General features: G+C 53.4%; 1 protein-coding gene across 1 annotated transcript in view; it reads right to left on the bottom strand.

Moving 5' to 3' along the window:
* Positions 1-13,569, bottom strand: part of IFT56 (intraflagellar transport 56) — a 243,338-nt gene that overhangs the window by 109,630 nt on the left and 120,139 nt on the right. Inside the window, exon 13 of the mRNA XM_075321910.1 lies at positions 7,175-7,263. Coding sequence (XP_075178025.1) covers positions 7,175-7,263 — 89 coding nt within the window. The remainder of the gene's footprint in view (positions 1-7,174; positions 7,264-13,569) is intronic.

Genomic DNA, 13,569 nt, shown 5'->3' with positions numbered 1-13,569 from the left:
GGCAATAGGGAGGGTGCTGGGTCTCCCATGACGGAACTATAAGAAAAAGAATTTACGGTAAGTAACAAAATTCTCTTTTTCTTTATCGTTCCTATGGGAGACCCAGACCATGGGACGTTCTAAAGCAGTCCATGGGTGGGAATAAACAGACAACTGAGAAGCAGGCAAAACCTAACTTCACAAATGGGCGACAGACGCCGGAAAGATGCGTCTGCCCAAGCCCGCGTCTGCCAAAGCATGAGCATGCCTTGGGTAGTGCTTCGAAAAAGTATGCAGACTAATTCGAGCTGCAGTCTGACAGACCTACTGAGCCGTAGCCTGGTGCCTGAAAGCCCAAAAGGCACCGACAGGTCTGATCAAATGTGCTCTGATCCCCGGCGGGGAAGGCACTTGAGTACACTTGTAGGCCTCGAAAATGGCCGACCTAAGCCAACGAACCAGGGTCGGCTTAGATGCCGAGAGACCGCTACGCTGACTAGCAGTCAGCACCAGAGAGAGGTGCACCGCCTAATAACGGCGGTGCGAGACACATAGATCCGGAGCGCCCGCACCAGATCCAGGATAAGCAACGCTTCCTCAAAGCGATGAACAGGAGCCGGACAAAAGGAAGGCAGGAAAATTGCCCCGGATAAGGTGGAAGCAGTAACCACCTTAGGGAAAAAAGTCCGGAGTCGGACGGAGACCACCTTGTCTTGATGCAAAAGACCAAAAAAGGGGGTGACTCCGAGAGAGTGCAGCCAGAACTCTCTGGCGGGAAATTATAGCCACTAGAAAGACTACTTTCTGTGAAAGATGAAACAAAGAAACCTCCCTAAGAGGCGCAAAGGGGGGTTTCCGGGAACCGGGAGGACCGGATTAAGGTCCCAGGGCTCCATAGGCCGCCGGAAAGGCGGAATGATGTGACAAGGAAGAACTCTCCCCGCCAAGAGCTTCCTTAATTTCATCCAGTTGGTTCCGAAGAGACTGGTCCCACCAAAGGGGAGCCCAGCAAGGAACCTCTATAGAGGCATCTGCCTTCCATTTCTGAAGCCACAGGAGCCTGCGGATAGCGAGGAAAGTAGCCAAGACCACCGCCGTGCGGTGTCCAGCATGGCAGACCTGGTCTAGGATGAAAAGACTGAAGTCTGGAAGTTCAGGCAACCGTTTTGGGCATAGAGTCCCTGTGAGGGAATGCATCTCCTCCAGAGAAGCAGAGAAGGTACAAAAAAACCGCACTGCTGTAAAGCTGAGGAGAACGAAGCTCCTGCCGCCCCCATACCAACTTGGCCAAAAGGACAACCGGGCGGACCGCAAAACCTTAAGTGAGGAGCCATCAGCCACTGACATAACAGTCCGGGCTGAGCCACCTGAGGTGAATGAGCCCACTTTTTGACCACCATTGGTGGACAGGGGAAACACAGTCCTCAGAATCACGCTTCATGGGAAGCGACTGTCAGAGCAGACCCTGGGCTTGGTCACAGGGGCCTGAAAACTGGAGTGATTAAGGAACACACGTTGTGTTCTCCTAGGTAAGGTAACTCCGGCGGATTGAGGTCCAGTACAAAATTAATGTACCGTGGGAGCCTTATAGAGGTGCCGTCAGCCACTGATACAACTATCCGGGCTGAAAGTCTAGAGACCGGAGGGGCCACCCTTGGCGAATGAGTACACTCCTTGACCACCTCTGATGGGAGGGGGAAACAGGCAGCAGAACCCCGCTTTGGGGTCTGCAGGACAGGCTGTGGGCTTGGACGCAGCGGGCTGAAAACTGGAGTGGTTAAGGAACACACTCCTCGTCCTGTTAAAGGTATACTGATGCCTTTCTGCCAGCGGGGAATACTCCCCTGATACAGGCGGATGGAGGTCCAGTACAAGTATAATGGACGCAATCCAATCATTCGCATCTGCGTCACCTACGGACGGATCAATGTACATAAAGTAGCGTCCGAGCCCCTGGTAGAGACATCCTCCTCGTCCAGTGAATTAGCTCGTAATCGGAGCTGCGGGACGGGGAGGACAGGGGACCCTGCGTCTCCCTGTCAGGAGGACGGGGTCTGAGCCCAGAAGGAGAGTCCTTTGTGAGCTTTGCTGAGCGAGCTGAAGCAGAAAACGCCCTGAGAAGGGGACTGCATGCTCAGCAGATGCCGGGACAGCCGACCCCTGGAAATAGGATTCCCCCAGGGGTCAGCCACCGAAACCGGAGCAGCTGGAGGGACCACTAATGAGCCTCCAAGCTGAAGGGCCACAGTGGCTATGAGCTCGGTACAGCCGTACGAGACTACCTGCAGTGAATAATAAAAACAGCCTGCAGCCTCGCTCTGTGAGACATGCTGCAGAGGTGGGGGCTCTGTCTAGAATGGCCCCCAGCATATATAAACAGATAAAATAAGCAGCTGCACAAACCGGAGGTTGTGGCTGCCAAATCGTTTAAACAGACATGTCTGTGACCTCTAGTCCCTCAGCCCAGGTCCCCACTTGTCACAATGTGGAATCTCTGTGCCTATGCAGGCACAGAGAACGCTGAGAAAATGGCGACCGGAGCGGGGAGAGGGGGCGGGGCCTACTCTGAGAGCGGCAAATGAGGTAGCCAGGGGAGGGAATCCTTCCTCAGTGAGGAGTGTCCCTTCCCTTGTGCTGCGCAGTCGCTGGGCGGAGCCACACTGTCCCTCTGCCTGACTGACATGCAGAGACAGTGGAAACCGAAACTAGGCCTCAGGCAAAGCCGGGGCCTAGAGTAAAACATGCGGCCGGCGTGCAGGCACCCTCGGCGCGGTTCTCCAGTGAAAACTGGAGAACCGGCCGGAAACGTTTACACCAAACATAAAACACACTCCCCCAATAAATAAACATAAAGGACCCCTGGAAAGACAACTTTCTGTGGTAATAACGTCTCATATACTTAGCTTGTGAGACGCAGGTTGCCAGGTTCCTGGGGGGTGATAGCTCCGTCCAGCAGGATCCTGCAAAAGGGCTGCGGATGGAGACCGGTCTCCTGCAAAGCAGTGAGAACCGTGTTGGCTCCCACTTCAAGCCAGAGCCCCAGCATGGGATGGTGAAGGAGCGCGGCATGAGAAGGCTCCAGCCTTGGAAATCAACCTTAACAGCACCGCCGACACAGTGGGGTGAGAAGGGACATGCCGGGAGTCCAGCTGGACCCGCTTTTCTTCCAAATCTTTGATCCAGAAGGAAAAATCAAAAATCAAAATCAGAGAATGCATGTGTGTGTGATCCTCTTGAAACACAAAGCATTGAACTGGCTAGGACTGGCTAGCAGGGGGTGTATATGCTAGGAGGGAGGAGCTACACGTTTTGAGTGTAGTACTTTGTGTGTCCTCCGGAGGCAGTAGCTATACACCCATGGTCTGGGTCTCCCATAGGAACGATAAAGAAAAAGCTGTCGCTTCAGAAGTCAGAGACGCAACCTGCGGAGCAGAATTACGTGTGACTGCATTAATCTCAGCCAGACAAGCTGAGATAGCTTGTAGTGCCCACACGGCTGCAAAGGCCGGGGCAAAAGACGCGCCCGTGGCTTCAAAGATGGATTTCACCAGGAGCTCTATCTGCCTGTCAGTGGCATCCTTTAGCGATGAGCCATCTGCCACCGATACCACAGATCTAGCCGCCAATCTAGAGACTGGAGGATCCACCTTGGGACACTGAGCCCAACCCTTAACTACGTCAGAGGGGAAGGGGTAACGTGTGTCAGTAAGGCGTTTAGTAAAGCGCTTGTCCGGAACCGCTCTGGGCTTCTGGACAGCATCTCTGAAGTTAGAGTGATCGAAAAAAGCACTCCGTGTACGTTTGGGGAACCGAAACTGGTGTTTCTCCTGCTGAGAAGCCGACTCCTCTACAGGTGGAGGCGGGGGAGACAGATCTAACACCTGGTTAATGGACGAGATAAGATCATTAACTAAGGCATCCCCTTCAGGTGTATCAAGATTGAGGGCAACGTCAGGTTCAGAGCCCTGAGCTGCGACGTCCGCCTCGTCCTCCAGAGAGTCCTCGGGCTGGGAACCCGAACAGCGTGAAGAAGTCGGGGAAGATTCCCAGCGAGCCCGCTTAGTCGGTCTGGGACTGAGATCCGGGCAGGAGTCCTCCGCGTGGGACCTAGGGCCCAACCTGGGAGCGCGCTGCGGCGCGGACAGAGAGGGGCCTGGAGGCGACGAGCTACCGGGGACCGGGGCCTGTGTAAGGACCGGTCTGGACTGCAAAGCTTCTAGCAGCTTGGCAGACCATTTGTCCATAGACTGAGCCATGGATTGTGAAAGTGACTCAGAGAGTTTCTCAGCAAACGCAGCAAACTCTGTCCCTGCCGCCTGGACAGGGGGAGCAGGGGGGGTCTACATGAGCCGAGGGGCCCACTAGTGACAGAGGCTCCGGCTGAGCAAGCGAAACAGGGGTCGAGCATTGCTCACAGTGAGGGTAGGTGGAACCCGCAGGCAACATAGCCGCACAAGAGGTACAGGTCGCAAAAAAACCCTGTGCCTTAGCACCTTTGCTCCTTGTGGACGACATGCTGTTGCCTCCTAGGAGAGTGATCACTGAGGGTATATGGGAAGGGGTATACAGCCCGACCGAACAGAAATATGTAAATAAATACGTATCTATTCCGGCACCCTGGGGGGGGACCAGCACCGGGTGACCGGTGTGGCTTACCGACCGCTAAAAAGCGGAGTGTGTGTCCTCCAGATTCCCTGCCTTAGGTCTCCCAGAGCTGCAGAGCTCTTCTCTGATAATCCTCCACCGGCAGAATGCCAAAAACATGGCTGCCGGAGCTCTCAGGGGAGGAGTGGAGCCGTGGGCGGTGCTAGAAAAGTGCGGGAATCTGGGGTCCCCACAGTGATCAGTGAGGGGGGAGGAAACATACAGGATGCTCCGGCCCTCACAGCCGACGTCAGGCCGGCCGTCCCGCCCTTACCCCTGACAGGCAGGCCCGGGGGCGGGATTTTTGCTACTGGCCGCGATGAAGCCGGGGACTAAATTTAAGACCGCGGCCGACAAGCAGGCGCGGTCGGCGCGGAAGTCCGCCGGTCTTCAGAAATCAGCAGCTGCTGCATCGTCCAGGAATAAGGCGCTCCATGCACAGTCCCCATGGGGACACAGAGTACCTTATAGATGCAGGGCCCGATCCCTGAGGATGAATAGACTCCTGTCCAGCAGATTCCCACAGGGGCTGCGGAGGGAGCCCGGTCCCAGTGAATGGATGACCGGTCAGGATCCCACTTCTCCCAGAGCCACTAAGGGATGGTGAAGGAAAACGGCATGAGGCTCCGGCCTTTGTACCCGCAATGGGTACCTCAACCTTAACAGCACCGCCGACTTAGTGGGGTGAGAAGGGAACATGCCGGGGACCCCGTGGGGGTCCTCTTTTCTTCCAACCGATATAACTAATCTGAGAATGTATGAGTGGATGTGTGCCTCCTTCCACACAAAGCATAAAACTGAGGAGCCCGTGATGCACGGGAGGGTGTATAGGCAGAGGGGAGGGGTTACACTTTTAAAGTGTAATACTTTGTGTGGCCTCCGGAGGCAGAAGCTATACACCCAATTGTCTGGGTCTCCCAATGGAGCGACAAAGAAATTCCAAACGCCAAAATTACGTTTTTTGGTTGCCGCAAGTTTTACGCAAAATGCAGGCGATCAAAATGTAGCATCTGCGCAAAAATGGTACCATTAAAAATGTCAGATCGAGACGCAAAAAATAAGCTGTCACTGAGCCATAGATTCCAAAAAATGAGAACGCTACGGGTTTCGGAAAATGACGCAAAACGTGCGCCACTTTTATTGGACAAGCTTGTGATTTTTTTTTAACCCCTTAGATACAAGTAAACCTATACATGTTTGGTGTCTAACTCGCACCGACCTCAGGCATCACATAGATACATCAGTTTTACCATATAGTGAACATGGTGAATAAAGGGGCTTTACATGCTGCGACATTGCTAACGATATATCGTCGGGGTCACGTCGTTAGTGAGGCACATCAAGAGCCGTTAGCAATATCGCAGCGTGTGACACCAAGGAGCGACGATCAACGAGCGCAAAAACGTGAAAAATCATTGCTCGTTGACAAGTTCATTTCCTTAATATCGTCGCTGCTGCAGGTACGATGTTGTTCGTCGTTCCTGCGGCAGCACACATAGCTATGCGTGACACCGCAGGAACGAGGAACATCTCCTTACCTGCGTCCACCGGCAAGGAGGAAGGAAGGAGGTGGGTGGGATGTTACGTCCCGCTCATCTCCGCTTCTATTGGCCGGCCGCTTAGTGACGCCGCAGTGACGTCGCTATGACACAGAACGCACCTCCCCCTTGAAGGAGGGATTGTTCGGCGGTCACAGCGACGTCGCTGCAAAGGTATGTGCGTGTGACACTGCCGTAGCGATAATGTTCGCTACGGCAGCGATCACCACATATCGCACCAACGACGGGGGCGGGTGCTATCGCGCATGACATTGCTAGCTAGCGATGTCGCAGCGTGTAAAGCACCCTGAAAACATCCCAAAAACTATTGTGCGATCACATTTTTTTTTGCAGTTTTCCAGTACACTATATGGTAAAACGTATGGTTTCATTTAAAAGTACAACTCGTCCAGCAAAAAACAAGCCCTCATATTGCAAGATTGATAGAAAAATAAAAAAGTTACGGCTCTCGGAAGAAGGGGAGCAAAAAACAAAAACGGAAAACTCTTTGGGGCTGAAGGGGTTAAAAAAAACACACAAAAAAAACCCCCTGTCAAAAACCGCAGCATGTGCACAGGGCCTTACAGTTCGGGTTCACTCATCTCCAATTGTGACAGAACCAAAGATGTACATATGTGGCCAAATAAGCATATACCTTTGTTGGATATTCATCTACCATGGGAAACCCAAGGTACCCACCAACATATTGTGCAGGGCCAGTGGGCAAACTGGAGGATTCCCTATCTGATTCAAAATCTTAGAAAAGAGGGTTAAATATGGATTGGAGTTATATCTGATCCAGGCAGTTGCTGCAGGCAATCTATGTGCGGTCTTGCTACTGATGCTGTACAACTCGTAGTAATAATGATAGTAGTAAAGATAAAGAAGTAGTAATGATAGCCCAGGTCCTCTGTACTTTTAAGTCCTCAAATGGTTATGATGAGAGTCATGTGCCCCAGACACACTTATCAATGAAATTTACCAGGAAACTGATTAAATGCAACTGAACTGACCTTGATGGAGTTAAGGTAAATCAGGACATCATCAAACTGACGAAGTAGAAAAAAGCACGACGCCATGCACTGTCTTCCTGGTATCGTATCTAGTTATGAAATAATATTATTGTAATAAAGTGATATTTCCAAGATATGTCACCACTCCATAAATATATTATCTAAACTCCTTCCTTTCAGCTCATTTACACAATATATTAAACAGCAAACAAAAGACGAGGAAAGAGAATGGGAGATAGAGCAATAAACCTTGTGTGAATTTTGGTGCTAGATCATTTATTTTAACTGATTATTGATGCCAATAATTTTCACAGCAGCACAATCCATCATGATAAACGATGAAGGGAATTTTGTTTACTTACCGTAAATTCCTTTTCTTCTAGCTCCTATTGGGAGACCCAGACAATTGGGTGTATAGCTTCTGCCTCCGGAGGCCACACAAAGTATTACACTTTAAAAAGTGTAACCCCTCCCCTCTGCCTATACACCCTCCCGTGCATCACGGGCCCATCAGTTTTGGTGCCAAAGCAGGAAGGAGGAAACTTATAAATTGGTCTAAGGTAAATTCAATCCAAAGGATGTTCGGAGAACTGAAACCATGAACCAAAAGAACAATTCAACATGAACAACATGTGAACACAAAAGAACAAACAGCCCGAAGGGAACAGGGGCGGGTGCTGGGTCTCCCAATAGGAGCTAGAAGAAAAGGAATTTACGGTAAGTAAACAAAATTCCCTTCTTCTTTGTCGCTCCATTGGGAGACCCAGACAATTGGGACGTCCAAAAGCAGTCCCTGGGTGGGTAAAAGAATACCTCGATAAAAAGAGCCGAAACAACGGCCCCCTCTTACAGGTGGGCAACCGCCGCCTGAAGGACTCGCCTACCTAGGCTGGCATCTGCCGAAGCATAGGCATGCACCTGATAGTGTTTCGTGAAAGTGTGCAGAATAGACCAGGTAGCTGCCTGACACACCTGCTGAGCCGTAGCCTGGTGCCGCAATGCCCAGGATGCACCCACGGCTCTCGTAGAATGGGCTTTCAGCCCTGAAGGAATCGGAAGCCCAGAAGAACGGTAGGCTTCAGAAATCGGTTCCTTGATCCACCGAGCCAAGGTTGACTTGGAAGCCTGCGACCCCTTACGCTGGCCAGCGACAAGGACAAAAAGCGCATCAGAACGGCGCAGTGGCGCCGTGCGAGACACGTAGATCCGGTGGGCTCTCACTAGATCTAACAAATGCAAATCCTTTTCACATTGGTGAATTGGATGAGGGCATAAAGAAGGTAAGGAGATATCCTGATTGAGATGAAAAGTGGACACCACCTTAGGGAGAAAGTCCGGGACCGGACGCAGAACCACCTTATCCTGGTGAAATACCAGGAAAGGGGCTTTGCATGACAGCGCTGCAAGCTCTGACACTCTTCGGAGTGATGTAACCGCCACTAGAAATGCCACCTTCTGCGAAAGACGTGATAGGGAGACATCCCGCAGCGGCTCGAAGGGCGGTTTTTGAAGAGCCCGTAGAACCGTGTTGAGATCCCAGGGTTCCAGCGGACGCTTGTAAGGTGGGACTATGTGGCAAACTCCCTGCAGGAACGTGCGGACCTGCGGAAGCCTGGCTAGACGCTTTTGAAAAAACACGGAAAGCGCCGATACTTGTCCCTTGAGAGAGCCGAGAGACAAACCCTTGTCCAATCCAGATTGAAGGAATGAAAGAAACGTGGGTAAGGCAAACGGCCAGGGGGTAAACCCCTTCTCAGAGCACCAGGCTAAGAAGATCCTCCAAGTTCTGTGATAGATCTTGGCGGACGTTGGTTTCCTGGCCTGTCTCATAGTGGCAATGACATCTTGAGATAACCCTGAGGACGCTAGAAGCCAGGACTCAATGGCCACACAGTCAGGTTGAGGGCCGCAGAATTCAGATGGAAAAATGGCCCTTGAGACAGCAAGTCTGGTCGGTCTGGGAGCGCCCACGGTTGACCCGCCGTGAGGTGCCACAGATCCGGGTACCACGCCCGCCTCGGCCAATCTGGAGCGACGAGGATGGCGCGGCAGCAGTCGGACCTGATCTTGCGCAACACTCTGGGCAGCATTGCCAGAGGAGGGAATACATAAGGCAGTTGAAACTGCGACCAATCCTGAACTAAGGCGTCCGCCGCCAGAGCTCTGTGATCCTGAGACCGTGCCATGAATGCCGGGACTTTGTTGTTGTGCCGAGACGCCATGAGATCGACGTCCGGCGTTCCCCAGCGGCAACAGATCTCTTGAAACACGTCCGGGTGGAGAGACCATTCCCCCGCGTCCATGCCCTGGCGACTGAGAAAGTCTGCTTCCCAGTTTTCTACGCCCGGGATGTGAACCGCGGAGATGGTGGAGGCTGTGGCCTCCGCCCACAGCAGAATCCGCCGGACTTCTTGGAAGGCTTGACGACTGCGAGTGCCGCCCTGGTGGTTGATGTACGCAACCGCCGTGGCGTTGTCCGACTGTACGCGGATCTGCCTGCCCTCCAGCCACCGATGGAACGCCTTGAGGGCTAGAAACACTGCCCTTATCTCCAGAACATTGATCTGAAGGGAGGACTCTGTCGGAGCCCAGGTTCCCTGAGCCTTGTGGTGGAGAAAAACCGCTCCCCATCCTGACAGGCTCGCGTCCGTCGTGACCACAGCCCAGGATGGGGGCAGGAAGGATTTTCCTTTCGACAGAGAAGTGGGGAGAAGCCACCACTGAAGAGAGGTCTTGGCTGCCAGAGAAAGAGAGACGTTCCTGTCTAAGGACGTCGACCTCTTGTCCCATTTGCGGAGAATGTCCCATTGGAGTGGACGCAGATGAAAGTGCGCAAAGGGAACTGCCTCCATTGCTGCCACCATCTTCCCCAGGAAGTGCATGAGGCGCCTCAAGGGGTGCGACTGGGCCCGAAGAAGGGATTGCACCCCTGTTTGCAGCGACCGCTGTTTGTCCAGCGGCAGCTTGACCATCACTGAGAGAGTATGAAACTCCATCCCGAGGTACGTCAGAGACTGGGTTGGAGTCAATTTTGACTTTGGAAAATTGATGATCCACCCGAACCTCTGGAGAGTCTCCAGAGCAACGGTCAGACTGTGTTGACAAGCCACCCGGGAGGGTGCCTTGACTAGGAGATCGTCTAGGTAGGGGATCACCGAGTGGCCCTGAGAGTGTAGGACCGCTACAACGGATGCCATGACCTTGGTGAAGACTCGTGGGGCTGTCGCCAGGCCGAAAGGCAGTGCCACAAACTGAAGGTGTTCGTCCCCAATGGCGAAACGCAGGAAGCGTTGATGCTCTGGAGCGATCGGCACATGGAGATAGGCGTCTTTGATGTCGATTGATGCTAGGAAGTCTCCTTGGGACATCGAAGCGATGACAGATCGGAGGGATTCCATGCGAAACCGCCTGGTTCTCACATGTCTGTTGAGCAATTTCAGGTCCAAAACGGGACGGAATGAGCCGTCCTTTTTTTTTTTTTTGGCACCACGAACAGGTTGGAGTAAAAACCGCGACCGCGTTCCTGAAGGGGAACGGGGATCACCACTCCTTCTGTCTTCAGAGTGTCCACCGCCTGAAAAAGCGCAACAGTGCGCTCGGGGGGTGGAGATGTTCTGAAAAAACGAGCCGGAGGACGAGAGCTGAACTCTATCCTGTAACCATGAGACAGAATGTCTCTCACCCATCGGTCTTGGACATGTGGCCACCAGGTGTCGCAAAAGCGGGAGAGCCTGCCACCGACCGAGGATGCGGTTTGGGGCGGCCGAAAGTCATGAGGAGGCCGCCTTGGAGACGGTGCCTCCGGCGGTCTTTGGAGGACGTGACTTAGACCGCCATGCAGAAGAGTTTCTCTGGCTCTTCTGTGGCCTGTTGGACGAGGAGGATTGGGATCTGGCTGAGGGCCGAAAGGACCGAAACCTCGCTTGAACTTTCCGTTGCTGAGGTCTGTATGGTTTGGGCTGGGGTAAGGACGAGTCCTTTCCCTTGGATTGCTTAATAATTTCATCCAATCGCTCGCCAAACAGTCGGTCGCCAGAAAACGGCAAACCGGTCAAGAACTTTTTGGAAGCAGAGTCTGCCTTCCATTCGCGTAGCCACATGGCCCTGCGGACTGCCACAGAATTGGCGGATGCTACCCCTGTACGGCCAGCCGAGTCCAGGACAGCATTCATGGCGTAGGATGCAAATACTGACGCCTGAGAAGTCAAAGATGCTACTTGTGGCGCAGCGGTACGGGTGACCGCATTAATCTCAGACAGACAAGCTGAGATAGACTGGAGTGCCCACACTGCTGCAAAGGCTGGGGCAAAAGACGCGCCTATGGCTTCATAGATGGATTTCAGTAGGAGCTCCATCTGCCTGTCCGTGGCATCCTTGAGCGATGCACCGTCAGCCACTGCTACTACTGATCTAGCCGCCAGTCTAGAGACTGGAGGATCCACCTTGGGACATTGAGCCCAACCTTTAACCACGTCAGAGGGGAAGGGGTAATGTGTGTCATTAAGGCGTTTAGTAAAGCGCTTGTCCGGGAAAGCCCTGTGCTTCTGGACAGCATCTCTAAAGTTAGAGTGATCGAAGAAAACACTCCGAGTACGTTTAGGAAACCTAAACTGGTGTTTCTCCTGTTGTGAAGCTGAATCCTCTACAAGCGGAGTTGGGGGAGAAAGATCTAGCACCTGGTTGATGGACGCTATAAGGTCATTTACTATGGCGTCCCCTTCAGGTGTATCAAGATTGAGAGCAACGTCAGGGTCAGAGTCCTGGGCTGCGATCTCCGCCTCATCCTCTAGAGAGTCCTCAAGCTGAGACCCCGAACAGCGTGATGAAGCCGGGGAAGATTCTAAGCGAGCCAGCTTAGCTGGTCTGGGACTGCGGTCCGTGCCGGAGTCCTGCATGTAATAATTAGAGGCCACATCAGGAGCACGCTTCGTCGCAGACCGAGAGGGGCCTGGGGGTGATCCCGCAGTGCCCGGGGCCTGTGTAAGGGCCGGTCTGGACTGCAAAGCCTCTAGAAACTTAGCAGACCATTTATCCATAGACTGAGTCATGGAATGTGAAAGCGACTCAGAGAGATTGTCAGCTAAAAAAGCAACTCTGTCCCTGCCATCTGTGGGAGCCGGCGGTTCTACCTGGGCCGAGGGACCCCCCAGTGCCTCAGGCTCCGGCTGAGCGAGTGCCCCAGTGCCCGAGCATTGCTCACAGTGAGGGTAGGTGGAACCTGCAGGTAGCATAGCCGCACAAGAGGTACAGTTAGCAAAATAACCCTGTGTCTTGGCACCCTTGCTCCTTGTGAACGACATGCTGTTGTTTCCCAGGAGCGTGATCACTGAGGGTATATAGCCACAAGCTAACAGTACAGCCGAACCGGAAAATGTATACCAAAATAATGTATATATATATACAGTTCAGCACCCTAGGGGGACCAGCACCGGGTAACCGGTGAGGCTTACCGACCGCTCCAGCGGTGTGTGGCCACCAGATTCCCTGCCTCGGGTCTCCCAGAGCTGCAGCCAGAAGTCCTCCACCGGCAGAATATGTTAAAACATGGCTGTCGGCGTTCACAGGGGAGGAGGGAGCCGTGGGCGTAACTACAAAAGTGCGGGAATCTGGTGCCCCAGAGTGAATAGTGAGGGGGGAGGAGGACAGCTACGTGTGCTCCAGCCCTCACTGTCGGCGTCAGACCGACCGTCCCGCCCTTACCCCTGACTGGCAGGCCCGGGGGCGGGAGTTTAATGCACTAGGCCGCAAAAGCCGGGGACTAAAGTAAAAACCGCGGCCGGCAAGCAGGCACGGTCGGCGCGGTAGTCCCGGTCAAAAATCAACACCGCAGTCGCTGCAGCGTCTGAGGCCAAGGTGCTCCATGCACCGTCCCAAAGGGGACACAGAGTACCTGTAGATGCAGGGTCCTTCCCTGACGATACTCAGTCTCCTGTCCAGCAGATTCCCCCAGGGGCTGCGGAGGGAGCCTGGTCCCATTGCCTGGATGACCGGTTAGGATCCCACGTCACCCAGAGCCCCTAAGGGATGGGGAAGGAAAACGGCATGTGGCTCCAGCCTGTGTACCCGCAATGGGTACCTCAACCTTAACAGCACCGCCGACTCAGTGGGGTGAGAAGGGAGCATGCCGGGGGCCCTGTTAGGGGCCCTCTTTTCTTCCATCCGATATAATCAGCAGCTGCTGCTGACTAAAACGTGGAGCATTGTGTGAATGTGTGCCTCCTTCAACACAAAGCATAAAACTGATGGGCCCGTGATGCACGGGAGGGTGTATAGGCAGAGGGGAGGGGTTACACTTTTTAAAGTGTAATACTTTGTGTGGCCTCCGGAGGCAGAAGCTATACACCCAATTGTCTAGGTCTCCCAATGGAGCGACAAAGAAAGAAACATTTATCAAT

This window comes from Anomaloglossus baeobatrachus, chromosome 8 (assembly GCF_048569485.1).
Source record: "Anomaloglossus baeobatrachus isolate aAnoBae1 chromosome 8, aAnoBae1.hap1, whole genome shotgun sequence".
Classification (NCBI taxonomy): Eukaryota; Metazoa; Chordata; class Amphibia; order Anura; family Aromobatidae; genus Anomaloglossus; species Anomaloglossus baeobatrachus.
This window is presented reverse-complemented; position numbering and strand designations above follow the sequence as displayed.